Source organism: Dreissena polymorpha, chromosome 13 (assembly GCF_020536995.1).
Source record: "Dreissena polymorpha isolate Duluth1 chromosome 13, UMN_Dpol_1.0, whole genome shotgun sequence".
NCBI lineage: Eukaryota > Metazoa > Mollusca > Bivalvia > Myida > Dreissenidae > Dreissena > Dreissena polymorpha.
Genome location: NC_068367.1, coordinates 52,150,844 through 52,169,500, shown reverse-complemented (window position 1 = coordinate 52,169,500; position 18,657 = coordinate 52,150,844). Strand labels below are relative to the sequence as shown.

General features: G+C 32.5%; 1 protein-coding gene across 1 annotated transcript; it reads left to right on the top strand.

The window, feature by feature from the left end:
* Window positions 1-31: 31 nt before the first annotated feature.
* Window positions 32-18,308, top strand: LOC127856298 (uncharacterized). Its single transcript, XM_052392411.1, has 6 exons — window positions 32-73; window positions 3,916-4,288; window positions 11,455-11,625; window positions 12,651-12,730; window positions 17,012-17,090; window positions 17,280-18,308. Exons 2-6 carry the CDS (start codon window positions 3,922-3,924, stop codon window positions 17,528-17,530), a joined length of 948 nt encoding a protein of 315 aa, XP_052248371.1. The 5' UTR covers window positions 32-73; window positions 3,916-3,921; the 3' UTR covers window positions 17,531-18,308.
* Window positions 18,309-18,657: the final 349 nt, after the last annotated feature.

Sequence of the window (18,657 nt, the reverse complement as noted above, 5' to 3'; positions counted from 1 at the left end):
TGTGACGTCATTTCTCAGACAAAACATACTATCTAGTTTCTCTCAGGATTTTAGGGACAACAATTTTGACGTGGTGGTTTTAACAGTATTTTTTCAAAGAATTTAAAGCATCGAACGAATCATAAACGTATTCCGGATTGTGTGTTTGTCATTCATAAGTGTTAACTTCGATAGGAATAAAATAATTCTCTACGACAGGAATTTGGGTCAGAATGGTTAGCATTCGATACAAACGCTATCAAAAAATAGTGTGGTTTAAAATACATTTCGAAATGGATTTTGACAAAGGGATGGAAGAACAGAAAATGGATGTGTATATCGTTGGTAATGTTTTGTTATAAGCAATGGATTAAAGTTGTCATTAAGGTGAATAAAATTTAGTTATTGTTTTTCTGCTGCATTTTGTTTTCATTTTTGTACCAAGAAAAATATCACATTATCGAGTCGTTTTTATTTCTTCTCATATTTTTAATAGGAAAGTATAAAAAGGAACAGTTTAATGTGGAACTTTTTTTTTACGTGACACAATCGGTAGTTATTCGGTCGTCAGGAATGTAGGAGGCCCGACAAGAATTGTTATATCAATTAATCATTTGTCTTTGATAAAATGTGTCAACGGCATGCGGCAGGATAAATCGAATACATGGTTGGTGCCAAGATGGAGAAAGTTTATCCGGTTCGGCCCGAAAAAGAAAAATAGGGCTCGCTAAAGCATCATCTTCTAATTCTAAGAAGCGCATTTCTTTCCTATGTAACATCTTAATTAAAGTTATATTATTGTCATTTTTCACTGTTGAACTGAGCTGAAAAGAATTAACAGGTCAATGGAGTTAGTTATAATGTTGTTACTGACTAATTATTTGCAACTCATCTTGCTACCAGTTGTTTATAAAAAAGTATATATTATATTCGATAGTTTACATGACTGGTGAGTCCACTAAGCCAAAATGATCTGTAAGACAAAATAGTATATTTATGTCGTATGAACGAATCTGCACTAAAACTACATTTAGATTCACATCGTCAATCGAATCATTTATGTCGTCAGTTGTCAAATCGAAAGTACGGTCGATATTAAAATGCATTATTTTTCTCTTTCCGGGAAAGTATTTTAGTATGTTGATGCTGCATTTACAAATATTTATGGAATATTACGCTCGTGGCGTGTGCTATTTCGCATCACACTTGAGGCTCCGCCTCTCGTGTGATACGTAATCACACTAGTCACTCGACGGAGTACAGTTTATGTATATTACCGTGTAATCATTTGAACCGGGAAAACATAGGATTCCGACACGCTTACCTTAATGACATCGTTAATCCAATGTTTATAACAATTAAGTTGACAACTGTGATCTGATGTTTACAAAAGCGTTGAAACGATATGCATTTCCCGTTCTATTAGATCTATTCCATGTCTTTATCGAAACTTAGTTTAAACCACACTATTATATTGTATTCATATCGAAATTTACATTTATGCACGATAAACACACACTCCAAAAAACGTTTTGCATTCGTTCGATGTTTTAAACAAATAGTTAACTTAAATTCCAGCGAGTTTCAATAAAACTCTTGTGTTTCGTCACATAAATGAGGTCACACGATGTACTACCTAATATATTTCGTAATGTAATATAATAGTCTATAGAGGTTTCCTATTTTCGGTGCCCGTAATGTGATGTCATTAAATGGGTCGAAGAAAGTAGTCCGGCTAGTATGGTAATACGGAATTGGAAACCGCGAGAAGCGACAAACGGGATTTTTTATTTCAACGATTGATACAAGTTGTATTTTGTTAAAAGCATTAAACAGGTATATAATAAAAGTGTATATTAAGTGAATACACCAAAAATAAACAACGGTTGCGATAGACACCTATAAACTGTTAGATGCCCATAATATCACTTTAAATACAGACACAAAGTGAAAATGGCTATTTGCAAACAGCATTCAACTAGAGCAGCGTGCGACTAACTTGCAGTCTGTTCCGGTCTTATGCTCTTTGCTGCTCATCAGTATCTACAGGTTGGAAATGAAACCTTTAAAAATTGAATCTAGCAAGAAAGGTCTTGCATTCAATGTAACTTTCTAAGGGACTACAATTGCGTCAAAATACGTATCTTAGTGGTAAAGGGTAAAACGTATGAAGGCACGTTAGATTTAAATGTTAAACGACATATAACATTGTCACAAACTTTAAAAGAAGGCAGAGACGATAGTTTTTACGTGAATAGTAATGACACTAAAAAAATGTGTATGTTTTAACAAACAAATCACTACCTGCTTGATACGCATGATTTGAATTATCATGGTTGTCACGTCACCTGTATATATTGGCATTCAACTTCAGGGTTTTCATTTGCGACATTCGCACGAAGAGAGTTGTCAATAGTTTCAATATCCGATACTGATGTGTTGTCTGAACTAGCATTTTGTAATTGCGCGCGTCTACTTCATACGGAGTGATGTTTTAAAATAGTTATCATATATGGAGTAAGTTGACGTATTTTCAAACGTAAGCTAGAGTTTCTTTTATTTGTTAATTAGAATTTACTACATGTCGATTTTTTATTTTATATGAAATTCCAATTGCCATTAGTAAAAAAAGTAAAACCATGTATTTCAATGTAAGCATATATAAAAAGTGATAAGCAGTTTGGTTTCAATTTTCGAAGTTAGTAATTTTAATATCATGCTAATTGTGATTTTTGTATTTAAAAAACAAAATTAATCACAACAAGACAAAAAAGAAAGTCTTTCTGTAAACGTTATTAAAACATGCCTCGCGATTTGTTGTGGATATAGAACGAATAACATAAGTGGTTTTGCTGCAAAAAAAAACAGAGGCGCATTTGTTGACTTTTGATAAACAAATATTTACTGCATTATGTACCAAAAATATCACTAGATTGATAGTTGAAATGTTATTATAGTTTTAATTTATTAGTTTTACTTTCAATTGCTTGTATAAGCGTAGTATTGAAACTTTCCTTTTGAAAACACTACATACGACCTCTTGTTTATTCTTTAGAGTCTTCTTACGAATGAAGGCGGTTGTGTCTTGTTCTGATAAAACTGGGCTTAATTCATGTGCGTAAAGTGTCGTCCCAGATTACCCTGTGCAGTCCGCACAGGCTAATCAGGGACGACACTTTCCGCTTAAACTTGAATTTCGGTAAGAAGGGTTTTCGGTAAAAAGGGACTTCCTTCAAACTAAAAATACCATAAAAGCGGAAAGTGTCGTCCCTCATAAGCATGTGCGGACTGCACAGGCTAATCGGGGACGACACTTTACGCACATGAATTAAGCCCAGTTTTCTCAGAACAAGACACAGGCGATTCATTATAAACTTTTCCTGCGTTGATGTCACGAAACGCATTTTTTTCCATAAATTTAATGGGTTTTTTAAAGTTTGTCATAGCTTTCCTTAATTGGTCACGAAAGAAATCTGTTTAGCGATGCACACTGATCAGTTGCGGAGCACTGTGGTTGTGTTTATGAAGGGGTTTCTATGAGTCGCGTTCTGAGAAAACTGGGCATAATGCATGTGCGTAAAGTGTTGTCCCAGATTAGCCTGTGCGGACTGCACAGGCTAATCTTGAAAGACACTTTACGCACATGCATTATGCCCAGTTTTCTCAGAACGCGACTCATATGCACTCCCTTAGCCGTCACAGCAAAAATTATAAAAGGCTCTGGGCGTTCGTTTATATGGACTATCATATAAGTGTGCCAGCTATAAACTTAGTTTGTTCTTCATCTTATTGACATTAATTCTGCTTTACATCAAACAGCAAACATAGGTGTGTATAATATGTACTGCATATGTATCTGTGCATAGTGCCAGGCAACATGGTGAACGTTTTATGTTTTGCTCAACCAATATAATTGTGCCTCTGTTAATTTTACAGGAAAGGATGCTGAACAAAATATCAGTTATGAGGATCATAATTCTTGTTCACCTATTGGTAACGAAACAATATCATGCGGGTAAAGCGCCAACGTTAACTTCTTTAATAAAATTTGAAGAATGCCAGACGGAAAACTTGGGGCACGTGTTTCTAGTTGGAAAGGATGTCAGCCTACGCAAGTGTGCAGCGCATTGCTCGAAGAAGGACTGGTGTAAAGGTTTAGCGTTTGTAAAGAATCTGATGTTGTGCAGTCTTTACAACAATATGACCTCATGGGAGAAAATGCAAAGCACTCGAGGCGATTGTGCCGTAATCTACAAAGCTAATCTAACAGGAATAAACTTTGCTGATGTTGAACTGGAGAAACTTAACGGTACAATTTCAGAGTACAATTTCAATATCTAATTTTTTTCATAAACATTTAAAGCAATATTTATATTAATTTAATGTACAGAGAAGCATTTTCACATATTTAATTCATTATAATCTTTAACGTGTTTTATTTACCGCATGAGTTTTTGTAAATGTTCTGAAAAAGAAAAAGAAAATAACCAAATTTAAAGGGATATTTCGATGATTTTGCCTTGTTTTGAGGTTTGTCAATTAATGTTTAAGATTTTTTAAATATAAACAATTTAACTTAATAGCTCCAGTGTAAAAACAATAATAAAACTAAAGAAAGAAAAAATCCTCAATTGGGCTTGACCCACTGATACTTGGAGTAATAAAACAGCGCCTAAACTATTCGGCCGTCTGTACTAACTTATTGAGGCGTGTTTCGTACAATATATAAGCAATCCTCGTTATGTCACACAGTATAACGATAGCAATAGAACTCTCAAAATTATTCAATCGTTTAGCGTTTGTAACGCTTTATATATATTTTTCAGACTTTATAACCATCAAATGATGTATTTAATGAATATTTTAGAGCATGGTAAATGTTCAGTATTACTGTTGCCTCGCAAATATCATAACTATAACGAACATTTTCATCTGAAACCTTGTTTCCAATTTTGTTTCAATTTTTCAAAACGTTAAAATGTCCCTTTAAAGCCACATTTTAAGTAATAGCATCCCAGCAAACAAAAGACGTCTTTTTATGGTTGTTAAGACGTTGTTCTGGGCAGAACAACGTCTTAACAACCATAAAAAGACGTAAAAAGATGTCTTTTGTTTCATGGGATCCTTCAATAATCAAACGGTGTTGATACACTCTGGATCAGCAGACGATTTATTTCATAAATCAATCTCTGGGTTAATGGTCGCCATCTTTCGAACTACTATCAAAAGTACAACAACAACAATATAAACAGTAGAAGACAATTTTAATTGCGAAAAGTTGAAAAAATGAGTACATGTGTCACGGTTGTTGAGTGGAATAGCGTTATTTTCAACTGTGTAGATCTACGTAGCATTTGAACTGGTAGTGGAATTGTTGATGGGAATGGAATTTAGAAATATATCTAATAATTCGTCATCGTGTAGAATTATCATCAACATCATTTCTGTGGAGCATTGCAATATTTAAAATACAAGTGTTTCATAGCTATGGTGCTTTTGACATAGTTCACAAACCATCAACACTGAAAAAATTCCTGCACACAGGTAAAGTAAATAATTGAATTTGTGCAGATTGTTTTTTTTTACAAATTATTATTTATTTTAACCAATTTATTTTAGATAGATTGCACTGAAACTCAAAGTCTAAAGCTTAGTAAGACACTAAAGCCAGTTTCCTGAGTAGAAACAATACTTGTTCAGAGTATAGCCGGCTCATGCTGCCTCTGGTTTATTTGGCCTCGGCCTTTAACATGGGTCGCTTTGATTTCAGGTGTTTAGCCCCCATATCAACAATGCTTTCTCAATCCTATCTGTACTTATTCATTTTGTTTAAAGATTTTGAGAACCCTCACTCTGACAGTGCCAGTGGGAATAAAACAGGGACCTTCTTATAGCTAGATGAACACATCCAATATGCCAGCAACACTTTATAATAAATAAACTATAATAATTGATGATTCTGTTCTTTTAACTACATTACTAATTTACCAAAACAATGGGAAACACATCTTTATGCCTCCGAAGGAGGGCATATAGTGATTGCACTGTCCGTCCGTCTGTCTGTCCATCACACTTTGCATTTAGGTTTCGAAAAATGCCTATAAATTCTATGTTGCTTCAGATGTATCATTCATATTTGGTATGCATGTGTACAATGAATATGGACAAGGCTTTTCCATACGCACACAAATTTTGTTCCTTGACCCTGAACTTAGGGTCTGCGTTTAGGTTTTGAAAAATGCGTTTAGGTTTCGAAAATGCTCATAACTTCTATCAAAGCGTTTATCGGTGGCACATGTCATCCTATGGAGAAAGCTCTTAATTGTTTTGCTACTGTCCTCTGCACAAACCATTATATATCTTCCAACCAAATCAGTAAAACTGTCACTTAATTACAGTAACTTTATTGCATGTTAACTTTTCAACACATATATATATATATACAGGCTTTAATTGGTATTGTGACATTGACACCACGCATGCATGCGACTATACAAGTTACAACTATGGGACACATTATTTATGAGAAATTCCAATACATCACCATATCATCTCAGATTTAAGGCACATAATCTAGTGCTTTTTTGCTGCCATTTTTACCATTACACATTTTTTCATTTTATGTTATTTATGTTATTGATCTTGTTTCTAAATTAACCAATAAATCATGTTAAACTTTTGAAGAGAGATGTTGTCTGATAAACAATGAAAATATATAGTGAAAAAAAATCAGTTGAAAACTGTGACCAATGAAGATTTGCCAAAGAGCAATTCAGATCATGAATTAAATAAAAGGGGCCTTTTCACAGATTTTTGCATGTTTTGAAGTTTGTCATTAAATGCTTTCTATTGATAAATGTAAACATTTGCTTTAAAAATTTGCTCTAAAAAGCTCCAGTAAAAAATCGAGAATAAAATTTAAAAAAGAAAAAAGTAACCCTCAACAGAGCTCGTACCACTGATCCCTGGAGTCCTGGCGTAAAATTTTTCCTACTAAGACCCCTTGACCATCCTTCCGCATACAATGCACGATGTATTTTATAAGTTATCCTCGTAGTTTCACAAAATATAACACATTACAGAACTCTCCAAATTATTCAATCGTTTCCCGTTGCAAAGCTTTATAATTTTCACGTTTTTAAATCATCAAAAGACGCATGTAATGGCTATATTAGAGCATGGTAAATGTTTAGTATTACTGTTTCCTCATAAATATCATAACTAAATCGAAAATTTGCGAATCTGAAACAACTTTTTTAAATTTTGTCAATTTACCAAAACGTGAAAAGGCCCTTTTAAATACAAGTAAGATGAAAGTCTGCCTATGAGATCCCAGTTAATACTTATTTGTCAAATCTGCACATTTGCACTTGGCCATGTAAAATTGGGGACTAAATACCATCAAGTCATGTAAAAAGGAGCAGGATGTAGCTCGTTGCTATTTACCTCTTGAGCTTTCACATGAATTTTACGGGTAATTCTCATACAACAAATGATATTATATAGTGTAATGATAAAGCATATGAGCACAAATTATATCTCTTACTAGTGGTGCAAAAATCATTAAAGTGTCACATTTCAAAGGAAAATTTATATAAAAGGGTATTATTAAATGTTAAAACGTTATTAAAAGATGATTTCAATTCACTAAAGCATTTATTTACATGAAAAAGTGCATTTAATGTCCATTACATGAAACAGTATTGGCATAGTATTTATCTTCATTTAATACACTTAAAAATGCAGACAAGATACACTTCTAACAGAAACAAATGTGTGTTGTTTTTTTCTGCATTTTTCCAGCATTAATACTCTTCAAGTGTATTTTTTATCATCCCAAATACACTTTACAAGGAAAAAGTATGTTAAAATGCATTTTTAGTTTGTTTTAAGTATATTTTCAAATGCATTAAGACACTCTTTTGCAAAAAAACGTCGAACAAAAACTTGGAAAAAGACTGTGTATTAATAATTAAAGTTTTGTATGTGCATCAAAAACAGTGTCAAGTTCATACCAGTGCCTATTTAGTAGAAGAAGGCCTTATATGGTCTACTTGTGGCAGAAATAATGCATTTTGTATAATACAACCTACATTTCTTAAAAAATATAGCTAATTCCCAGACAGCTCAATACAATGTTCGATTAACTACACTATGCAAAGTTGGAATATGACATCAAGCTTGAAATAATCTTTTCAATAATGTATAATATGCTGTTTTAATTTATGAGTGATTTTCCATCAAAACTAAATGTTTTATTTGATTTGATTTTTTAAATGAAACCGTGTCCATGATTGCATGAACACAGCTTATAAATGCTGCCAGAATGATAAAATATGCAATTACTATAAATACAAATGCCAGGGAAGTGCTTTTTGTACTAAAAAATCAATTGCATATTACAATAATACATTCTGAATATGTTATTAACAGTTTTGTCTGAGAAAATCACCAAACGTTTATATATTTATTCAAATTCACATAAATCATATTTCAAAAACACATAATTACTTCAAATCCTTTCACACAATACTGAACAAGAGGGCCATGATGGCCCTGTATCGCTCCAATGCTGAAAAAAGGCTGAAACAAATATTATCGGCATGTGCAAATATTTAAATATAGGCCCTATTTCAGCACATGTACACTTTTGTGACCCCCTGGGCTGGGTCAAATTTAACCCCAGGGGCATAATTTGAGCAAACTTTGTAGAGGACTACTATATCTCACTACATACAAAATGTGGTAGCCCTAGGTCCTAGAGTTAAGGACAAGAATATTTTAAAAGTTTTCACAAAATAAGCAAGATATAAGCGTATATAATGTTTAATTTGGTGACCCGCGGGGCAAGGTCAAATTTGACCCAAGGGGCATAATTTGAAAAAACTTGGTAGAGAACTATTAAATGTCACTACATACCAAATTTAGTAGCCCTAAGCCTTATGGTTAAGGACACGTAGATTTTTTAAGTTTTCACAAAATAGGCACTATATAAGCATATAATCGATTTGTGGCCCCCGGGGCAGGGTCACATTTGACCCCTGGGGCATAATTTGAACAAACTAAGTAGAGGACTATACAATGTCACTACATACCAAATTGTGTAGCCCTAGGCCTAATGGTTATAAACATGAAAAAAAAATAAGTTTTCACAAAATAGGCATTATATAAGCATATGTTCAATTTTGTGACCCTCGGGGCAGGGTCAACTTCGACCCAAGGGATAAAATTTGAACAAATTTGGTAGAGGACTTTTAGATGTGACTACATACCAAATTTGATAGCCTTAGGCCCGATGGATATGGACAAAAGATTTTTGAAGTTTTCACAAAAAAGGCCTTATATAAGCACATTTTCAATTTTGTAACCCCCGGAGCAGAGTCAAATTTGACCCCAGGGGCATAATTTGAACAAATTTGAAAGAGGTTCACCCCAGGAACATTCCTGAGAAATTTCCTCAGAATTGGACCAGTATTTTAGGAGAAGAAGATGTTTAAAGGAAAAGTTAACGCACGCACGCACGACGGACACAGGACCTTTGGCCAGTGGAGCTAAAAAATTGCACAGTTTATGATTGTTATTGATTCTCTATTAATTTATGCCTGTATAATTTTTAATCGTGATGCATTCTCAATTGTATTTATAATAATACACATCTTAATCTGTTTTAACAATTATAATATAAAGATCAAGGCTGACTCAGTAAACTAATAATCCCTGATTTCTGCAGTACTTGCAGACAAACAAGGAATACTGCTGTGATATTGATTTATGTAATGGGATATTAATTTGGCTTCAATAGAAAAAATTCAAAGCATAAACATGAATATATACATGTATATTAGTTAAACTTAAATTGATTGACCATTGATAAAAAGGTATTATAATATATGTATATATATGTACTTGTAAACTGAAAATTAAATATGTATGTTTCTATTACATCATTTAAGACTTATTTTCAGACAAAGCTTAAAACAGTATCCAATTGTAACAGTCAATTTTGGGAAAATCAACCTCAGAATTATTGTGTTGGTGAATGTCATAATTGGTATAAAATGTATATTGAACTGGAAGTTTTCTTTATTTTAAATGATAACATTTGCTTGGTCAGCCATAATTGTCACAATTAAGTGGTCTTTTTACACTGTAGTTTTCTCACTGACTCAGTGACTGTGGGTTTGTTCTGAGAATGAGCCACACAAAGTATCATTTGGGAGATGAGTTGTCAATTTTATGCTTATCAGTCTTTCATCATCCAGTATACCTGTAAAAAAGTGAATTTGTATCTAATAATCACACACTATACACAATTAAAATTGTATGCATTTAGATTTAATTAGTACTGCACATAAATCATTTTCCAAAATTATGTAGCAACATTATATCATATAATGCTGCAAGACTAAAATAATTGAAGGTTGCTGATGTGTACTGGATGTGGTATCCTACTAATGATCTGGAGGTCACTGGTTTGATCCCCAGTGTGGGAGCATTCTTAAGAAATCTCCAAGAGACACCCAGGTACTGTTTCTAGGCCCAGGAAACGAACTCAAGAGCATTTCAAATACATGTACGTAGTTACGTATTGAAATTTAATGGAACTAAAAATAGGTTAAAACTAAAAAATTAAACCCTTATTAATACATTTTATTTTGAATCAAGCAATTATGGAAATTTATTAAAAATAATGAGTAAAATTTAAAAATTCTACTTTAAAGTAATCATGATAATATAAGATTTTTTTCAATTTTAAAATTTTTAATGATGATAATGATATAATTCTATAGTACATAAATGATAATAATAACACACGAAATGTACTTAATTAATGAAAAAAAAGTTTTAATTTATCAATATCATGGTATTTACAACCAGATGCAGGCAATCATATCAGAAACGTGCATTAGTTATATTAATGATCAACCCAGACATTTGTAGTGATTTATGGTCACTATTTTGATTAACGTTCTATACATGACCTGTCATCAAGGGTATTTTTTAGCCAGTACTACAATCGGCAATGATAGTCTGTATTGCATACATATTCCATCGTCTATGATCGATTCGCTTCCTCAAACTGAACAAATATTTAATGTTTACATCGCGAAACGTAATGCATACCGTTTCACGTTCGGTTTGGTTGGTTTTGTACCTGTAATTTCATCTTAAAAATTGGATAATAGGGTGATTAAATAATAATGGAACAGTAAATCATTTGGATAATAGGTCAAAATGCAACACAAATGAACGTTAATAGTGCTCTTAATATCAAAGTTTCGGTAAAAAGTTTGGCGCTAGTTCAACGCGCATCGTTTACAGCCTCATAACAATAGACTGATAATCTTTTGGTGAGTAAAGTAGTAATACACGGCAAGATGGCGACCGTTAGCCACGAGGCCTATCTTACGGAGGAATCCGAGATAGCCGATGTATCACGATTGGGTGTTGATACTATGTATCTTGTGTTTACAGAGTGCGATGAATTCGTCAGTGTGGCTAACGGAATCGTTCTTGGAAACATGAACAGGGAGGGCAACCGGAAGCAGGTGGTTTGTAACGAATGGTTTAAAATAGAAAGCGGCGGAAGTGACATAAGTCAATGTAGAAATGGGACATGGGCACCAAAACCAAAATGTGTCCAAGGTAAGCTTTATTCGATAATTGTAATCCACAGTCTATGTTGTAACACGGCGGTATTCTATCCGATACAATTACTAAACAATATATTAATTCGTTATACTAACTAGACCAGCAAATTTTAATTTATGTCGCTTTTAAACAATTTTGAATATACGCTTTTTTGTTCGTAAAACATAAAATACGACAGGATTTATCTTTAAAAACGTATCGTTGATAATACTAGTGCATTAACCCATTTATGCCTAGTGGACTTTCCCATCCTTCAAAATTGGATCATTTTATTTCCAAAATTAGGGAGGTCTAGTATATTTCGTACAGAAATTCCTTTAAGAAAACACGGCAGACCATGATAAGACGCCGCATCATGCGGCGTCTCATCTGGGTCTACGCTGTTTGCCAAGGCCTTTTTTCTAGACGCTAGGCATAAATAGGTTAATTTAACAAATAAAGGACGCACTGGTCTTCAACGAGAGAACGGCTGTTATGAACACTTGTTGAATTTTACTTGCTTTATATAATAATAATTAGTGTATGAGTTTCTATTGATTATTTACACACGTAATTTATGTTTAAATTGTTTATGCTAACATGTTGTGTTATTTTCGTGCTCCGTTACCTCAGATCCTCAGTCCCCTAATATAAACAATACAGAATGGAACATTTGTTTCTTATGGATACTTTTACCGAGAAAAATATGTAACAAAATCATGGTGAGCCTGGTAAAATAATTAAAGTTTGGTAATTATAAACCATTTAATTTGTTTACTGAGATCTCGTGTAAACGCTCTGAAATAAATCGAGTACGTTTATGTTCGATCCCAAGTACCAAGTATCGATAGCGGATATTTCACACGAACTCCGAAGTTCCGAGCTCTTTCAAACATGAACACTAATTACATGAAAAACTTATAGTGTTCAATATTATTCATGCACAGGTTTCTTTTACAGTAGAAATGTTGTCCAACTATCTATGTATTAGGTTTTCTTTTCGGTGGACTATACTTTAAAAATGCGGTCATTTGTTTCAGCATGCAAAGACGGTTGGACACTATTTGGGAATTCATGCTACTACTTAGCGGAAAACAAAATGACAGCCGATGAAGCAAAGGTATGTACTATAAAACACAGTTTATGTTTACTATTGATCTGAATTTTGTATTGTGTTCTGATAAATTCCATTCAATGATATTGCATGCTTTCTTTATGTGGATGTAGAACATTTAACAGCTTCTGAATCATGCAAATGTATTGATGCTCTTAAGCATATGAATTCGGAATATATATATAAATCATATTGAATTAGCCGTTTCAGTGAAACATACACTTTTTGTGCTTAAAAAGAGATTAATGAAAATATCGTACAACTTATACTTATCTTTTGCTGAACATAATTATAAATGCTTGTAGTATTTTCCACAAGGCAAGCATATATATGTTTCAGTTAAACAAGATACATTTATAACTATTGTGCTTATTTACATACAATACTTAATATGGCGATCATAGTTGCTGCGGAGTAATAGTTTTGCAAAATACGACGTGAAAATTGAAACGATATACAGTCTGCCGGATAATTACACCTTGTCATTTTTAAGAAATTTTCGTTATGCAATAGTGACACCTATACGTTAATATTTTCTTAAGTGCTTAAGTCTTTTGATTGCAAACTGTCTATGCATAGAGGATATTTGTAGGTGTAGGTGGAATGTCGATTTAATTCACGAGTGATCAGGAAAAATATAAATTTTCTGTGTTCACGAGTAAATTAAAGTCGATATTCCATCGAATCCAACACAATTCGTTCACATTGTAAAAGAGTTAAACCGGATAATTTATCTGGAATAATGATGTCATTTCGTCAAAAGAATGACGTCATTTCACAGTGAAACAGTATACACTTATTTCATGGATGCGCGGTGAACAGTCAAAACTGTTTCCCAAGGTATCAGGGATGACTTTGGTACTGTTGCCCGAGGCCTATCGGCCTCGGGCAACAGTTCCAAATGTCAGCCCTGATATGGAGGGACAACAGTTAAGACTGTTCACCAAGCATCCATGAAATAAGTGTTGTATTACCTGATCAAATTTCCAACATAGAAATAACAGCAAACTAAATTTTTATTTACACACAACAGTAATCGATAAAATAAATAATTTTCACTGTTTAACTGTAAAATGACGTCATTTTTTCGACGAAATGACGCCATTATTCCAGCGGGCAACAGTTCAAACTGTTGACCGGTCAACAGTTCGATATACACCGGTAACAGTTGAAAACATTGTAAATTTCTTTTTCGACGAGGAAATAGCAAAAAATAATCAATTATCATTTATATAAGACATCAGGTAATAATTCAAATTATTACCTGATGTCTTATATAAATGATAATTGATTATTTTTTAATAATCGGCCTCGGGCAACAGTACCAAAGTCATCCCTGATACCTTGGTAAAACAGTTTTGACTGTTCACCGCGCATCCATGAAATAAGTGTATATTATCGATAATTTCACTGTAATTTATCACTGTTTGAAACATAGGGGTAAGGTAACAGGGTAACTGTCTGATCTTTTTGTAATATATCACGCAAGGCTTAGAATAATATAACGACGAGGCGTGCTGAGCCGTTATTTTATTCGTGCCGAGCCTGATGAGGCAATAACATGTTTTCCTGTTTATCATACCTGTACGTCCCCGATTTTAAAGAAATAATGAAAAAATCGCTAAAAAGCTGCATTTTTAGCGAGAAAGAATAAGATTTTTGTCGTTTGGCGTGTTAATAATGAAGTCATGAGCACTTGCGCTTAATATTTGTTAAACATGTTTTTTGCTGTTTGTGTTGGATTTGTTTGAATATATTACATCTTGGTATCGCATTGCTTGTTTTGTTGAATCTGATTCGATTTTACTAAAATACTTTATAGTTGATTCCGAGTAATATGACCTACCTCCTATCATCGACTGATATAAGAACTTCCTGTTGAACTGATATTAAAGAAAATATATCATTATAAAGAAGTGAAACTCAAGCTGCTGGAGCAGTATTGCATTCTCATCATCATAAAAAATTAGTTGGTCCTTTATTTAAAGGGACCGTCAACCGCGATTGACGAAAAAAGAAAAGTTCTAAAAGTTCTAAAATGTTATACCGTATTTTTTACAATTATTAGTTTATAATGATAAAAATATCACGACTTGTATATTTTATTACTTAAAAAAGTTCATATTTTCAGTATATTCGGTAATACAATTTCGCGATGTGAAATCGAAAGTACATCGCGAAAATAGGTGACATAGCGATATACACACTATAAATAACGCAGTATTCTCAGTTTCTCTTGATTGAAAGAATATATTTGTTAGATGTTCACATTACATGCTATGCATGATAACTTTATTTATACTAGCAGTGAAAATGTAAACAGTAACTCAGTGTTCTCCGGAAGCACCACCAATTTCACCTGTTGCATTCAATCTAGATGCCGGCTACTTTCCCCCAAAATATCAATTGAAATGGTGCAAATACACCTTTTTAATTGCTCATATATATATTGGTGTTAAATTGTCCGCTTCTGAAGACTCATTGGTCTCAAGTAAAATTAAGCATTTATAAACATTCACAGTTACATGTATTAATGTAGTTGTTGATTTCGGACAACATTGTTTTCAAAGAAAAAAATCATACATGTAAGCCTCGTTTCAAAAACGTTTGATTCTGTCAATGTATTATGTGTACAGCGGTACCCTGAGGTTGCATGACACTCTAATCGATTAAACAACTCTCACATTGTTTTAAGTGTCCATGTCTAACTATTAAAGTGGCTTTCCTTCAAGTAATAGCCTTACAATTATAGTGCATCTTTATTTACTGATTGTGTGAATAATAAGTACAAAATAGACACACTGCAATAATGTGGTCGTTTTTATATAACATTTTAAAATAAATATTTGGTTTTACAAGTTAATACTTTTATAATTAATATTACTTTTTACTCGAATACTATATCAAACGATCTCAATATGATCTACGACACTATCAGACTGACAGGATCGCAATCACATACCGACCAATTCATTGACGATCTCGTTATTGGCTGATGTTGTAACTTATGTTATGTTTCTTACTAAATTTCAATGTTTTACTGTTTCATAGTCTATTTTATGTAGATCTTATGTATTGGTTGTTTGATTTTGCCACGATTTTGATCATTACAATTTTTTGTACTCACAAATATGCATATTATACCCTCAACAAAAGATATAACGTACAATGAACTAAATATTCCTGTAATTCAATGTGTTATACGACACAGTATTTAATTGTAAATTTGCAGTGTGATTCAAAGTAGTTTACATTTTTAACAGTGCAATGTTTATTATAGTTTATAGATCATAACTTGGATTATTCAAGTTTAAGGGCTCTTTCCCAATTACCATCATTCCAAAAATTTCTGTAAATCTGAAATTATCATTGTATTAGTTTGTTGTTGTTTTTTTCGAATTTAACAATGTTAAAGATGTTGTATGGAATAAAAAAAAACACGCACAATAAGATACAGACCAAAGCAAATATTAAAACTTTAAACTATATGAGTGTTTTTACATCATTATGACCGCTTTAGCACTGATTGCTGGTTTCACTTATAGTATATCAGTTAAGAGTAACACTCACATGATTTTGGAAAAATAACCTGATGAACTACAAACATTTGGATTTCAAGCGATTTTCGTAAACTGTTAATGCGAGGGGGAATATTTCCATTATGCACAAAAAGTTACTTCAAGTAATATAACATTCTTACATGGATGATTTTTTATTAACACGAGTGAACTACAATCGATATTCCATGGAATCCAACAAATTTTACATGAATGTGAATTATAAAACATTCATACATAGATGTGAAATATAAAACATTTATACATGAATGTGAATTATAAAACATTCATACAAGAATGTGAATTATAAAACATTCATACATGGATGTGAAATATAAAACATTCATACATGAATGTGAATTATAAAACATTCAAACATGAATGTTAATTATAAAACATTCATACATGGATCTGAAATATAAAACATTCATACATGAATGTGAATTATAAAACATTCATACATGAATGTGAATTATAAAACATTCATACATGGATGTGAAATATAAAACATTCATACATGAATGTGAATTATAAAACATTCATACATGGATGTGAATTTAAAAACATTCATACATGGATGTGAATTCTCAAACATTCATACATGGATGTGAATTATAAAACATTCATACATGGATGTGAAATTGATAGATTTTCATATCACAATGAGACATGTCGCTATACTAATGCGTTATAAATTTTGGTTAATGTATTAGATTTAAATTACTTTCAGAATGCGTGTAAATCAGTCGGTGGGACACTTCTGACATGGACAACAGATCACGACAAGGAATTCCTTGACTCTATTCGAGGTAGATGTACACAGATAGATATATGCTTTGTTCTGCTCACTTACAGTTATGTAACATCTTGCTCTACCACAGCTTGAATCTGGGGACATGCATTCATACATTGAGTACATGTGTCATTTGTTTGTTCTAATATAAATATTGAGTGGGAAGTATTAGTTATCTTAAAGCTTTTTTATTTAATATCCGCAGGTGATGGGTTATGGACGGGATGGACTGCATGGACTGTATGGCGAACAGAGAGCAATCAAATTCAGAACATGTACACAAACGAGATTATCAGTTGGGATCAGTGCCATCACGGTCGTCAAACCCCGAGCGATGATCATAAGTGCATAGCCGTACACATTCAATTTGGTTTGACGAAGCCTTGTTTGCATTTTGAAACCTGCAGTAACCAATGGAAGACTGCTTGCAAGCATGATTTGGTACACACAAATTAACAAAATTTCAGTCTAAGTGCTCTTTGAATATCCACTTAGTTCGTTATAATCAAGTTTTGTGTTACACATAATTAACATGAGAGCCTTGAATTTGATGCAATCATTATACAGAAATTTGATATTGTACCTTCGTATAATTGTTAATTATGTCATTATGTTAATCGTTGCATTTACAAAATATTGTTTGATACTGATGATATAAATATTCTCAAATGAAACATAAACCCATACTATTTGTCACGCTTAATTCAATGATACAGCTGTATGTCAATGATTTTAATTGGAGAGTTAAATTCTCCAGTACACGAACTTATTTATATAAACAAAAAAATATTTAATGGAATGGATCGTAAACGCAGCTCGTTTCTGTCGTTATTTTAGTTATGAAAATGTTTAAGAATCTTAGTACCTATTTTACGTTGTTGCTTCATTTAAAAGGAACACTGGAAACATGTTTTCTTTCATACAATTGATTTTTAATTATTATATAATAAAAAATGAAAATAATATGTCAGGAATATCACAATATAAACATGATCATGATTTCATTTAAATTTTTTGTTACATTAAATATTCTTGAAAAAAATAATTAAGTATGTGTTGAAATGCAATGTCACAAAGGATGAAAACCATGTGTTACCAGCCCATTGAGTGTTTTGCATGTATAACCAATCTTGCATCTGGTATAAAGTGTATTGTGTTTTGGGGCACACATATTTAGGTATGTTTATAGAGAAACAATGTTGTTGATCAAATGAAATAAACTATCGCCATTATGTATTCATTGTCTTTGTATTAATTATCATTATTCTGGCTTCAGGTAAAGACGGTTTTGTCGATCGCCGATTAAGATTCATTTTGAACCTCGAATTATTTAGTACACAGTCAGTCATCTTTATTATTTAAATTAAGAACGATTATTCACGTATTCATATCACTAACAAATTTGACACATTAAGAAAAGTATAACAATGTGATCATTTTAATAAAAAAATACTAGTTTTGAACGTCAGTTAAATCATAGCAAACACGTAGTGTTATAGTTAACGTTTTTTGGTATTTTGTTCCTCATTCTGTTAATTGCCTATAACTCATTTTTAACTTTTATGAAGGTGTATCATGTAACC

What these genes read in the sequence shown, in the direction of transcription:
- LOC127856298 (XM_052392411.1), top strand. Translation starts at nt 3,922, where the DNA reads ATGCTGAACAAAATATCAGTTATGAGGATCATAATTCTTGTTCACCTA. An exon ending in AAAACCAAAATGTGTCCAAG is followed by an intron (nt 11,626 to 12,650) that starts GTAAGCTTTATT and finishes CATTTGTTTCAG; the next exon opens with CATGCAAAGACGGTTGGACA. An exon ending in TGACAGCCGATGAAGCAAAG is followed by an intron (nt 12,731 to 17,011) that starts GTATGTACTATA and finishes AATTACTTTCAG; the next exon opens with AATGCGTGTAAATCAGTCGG.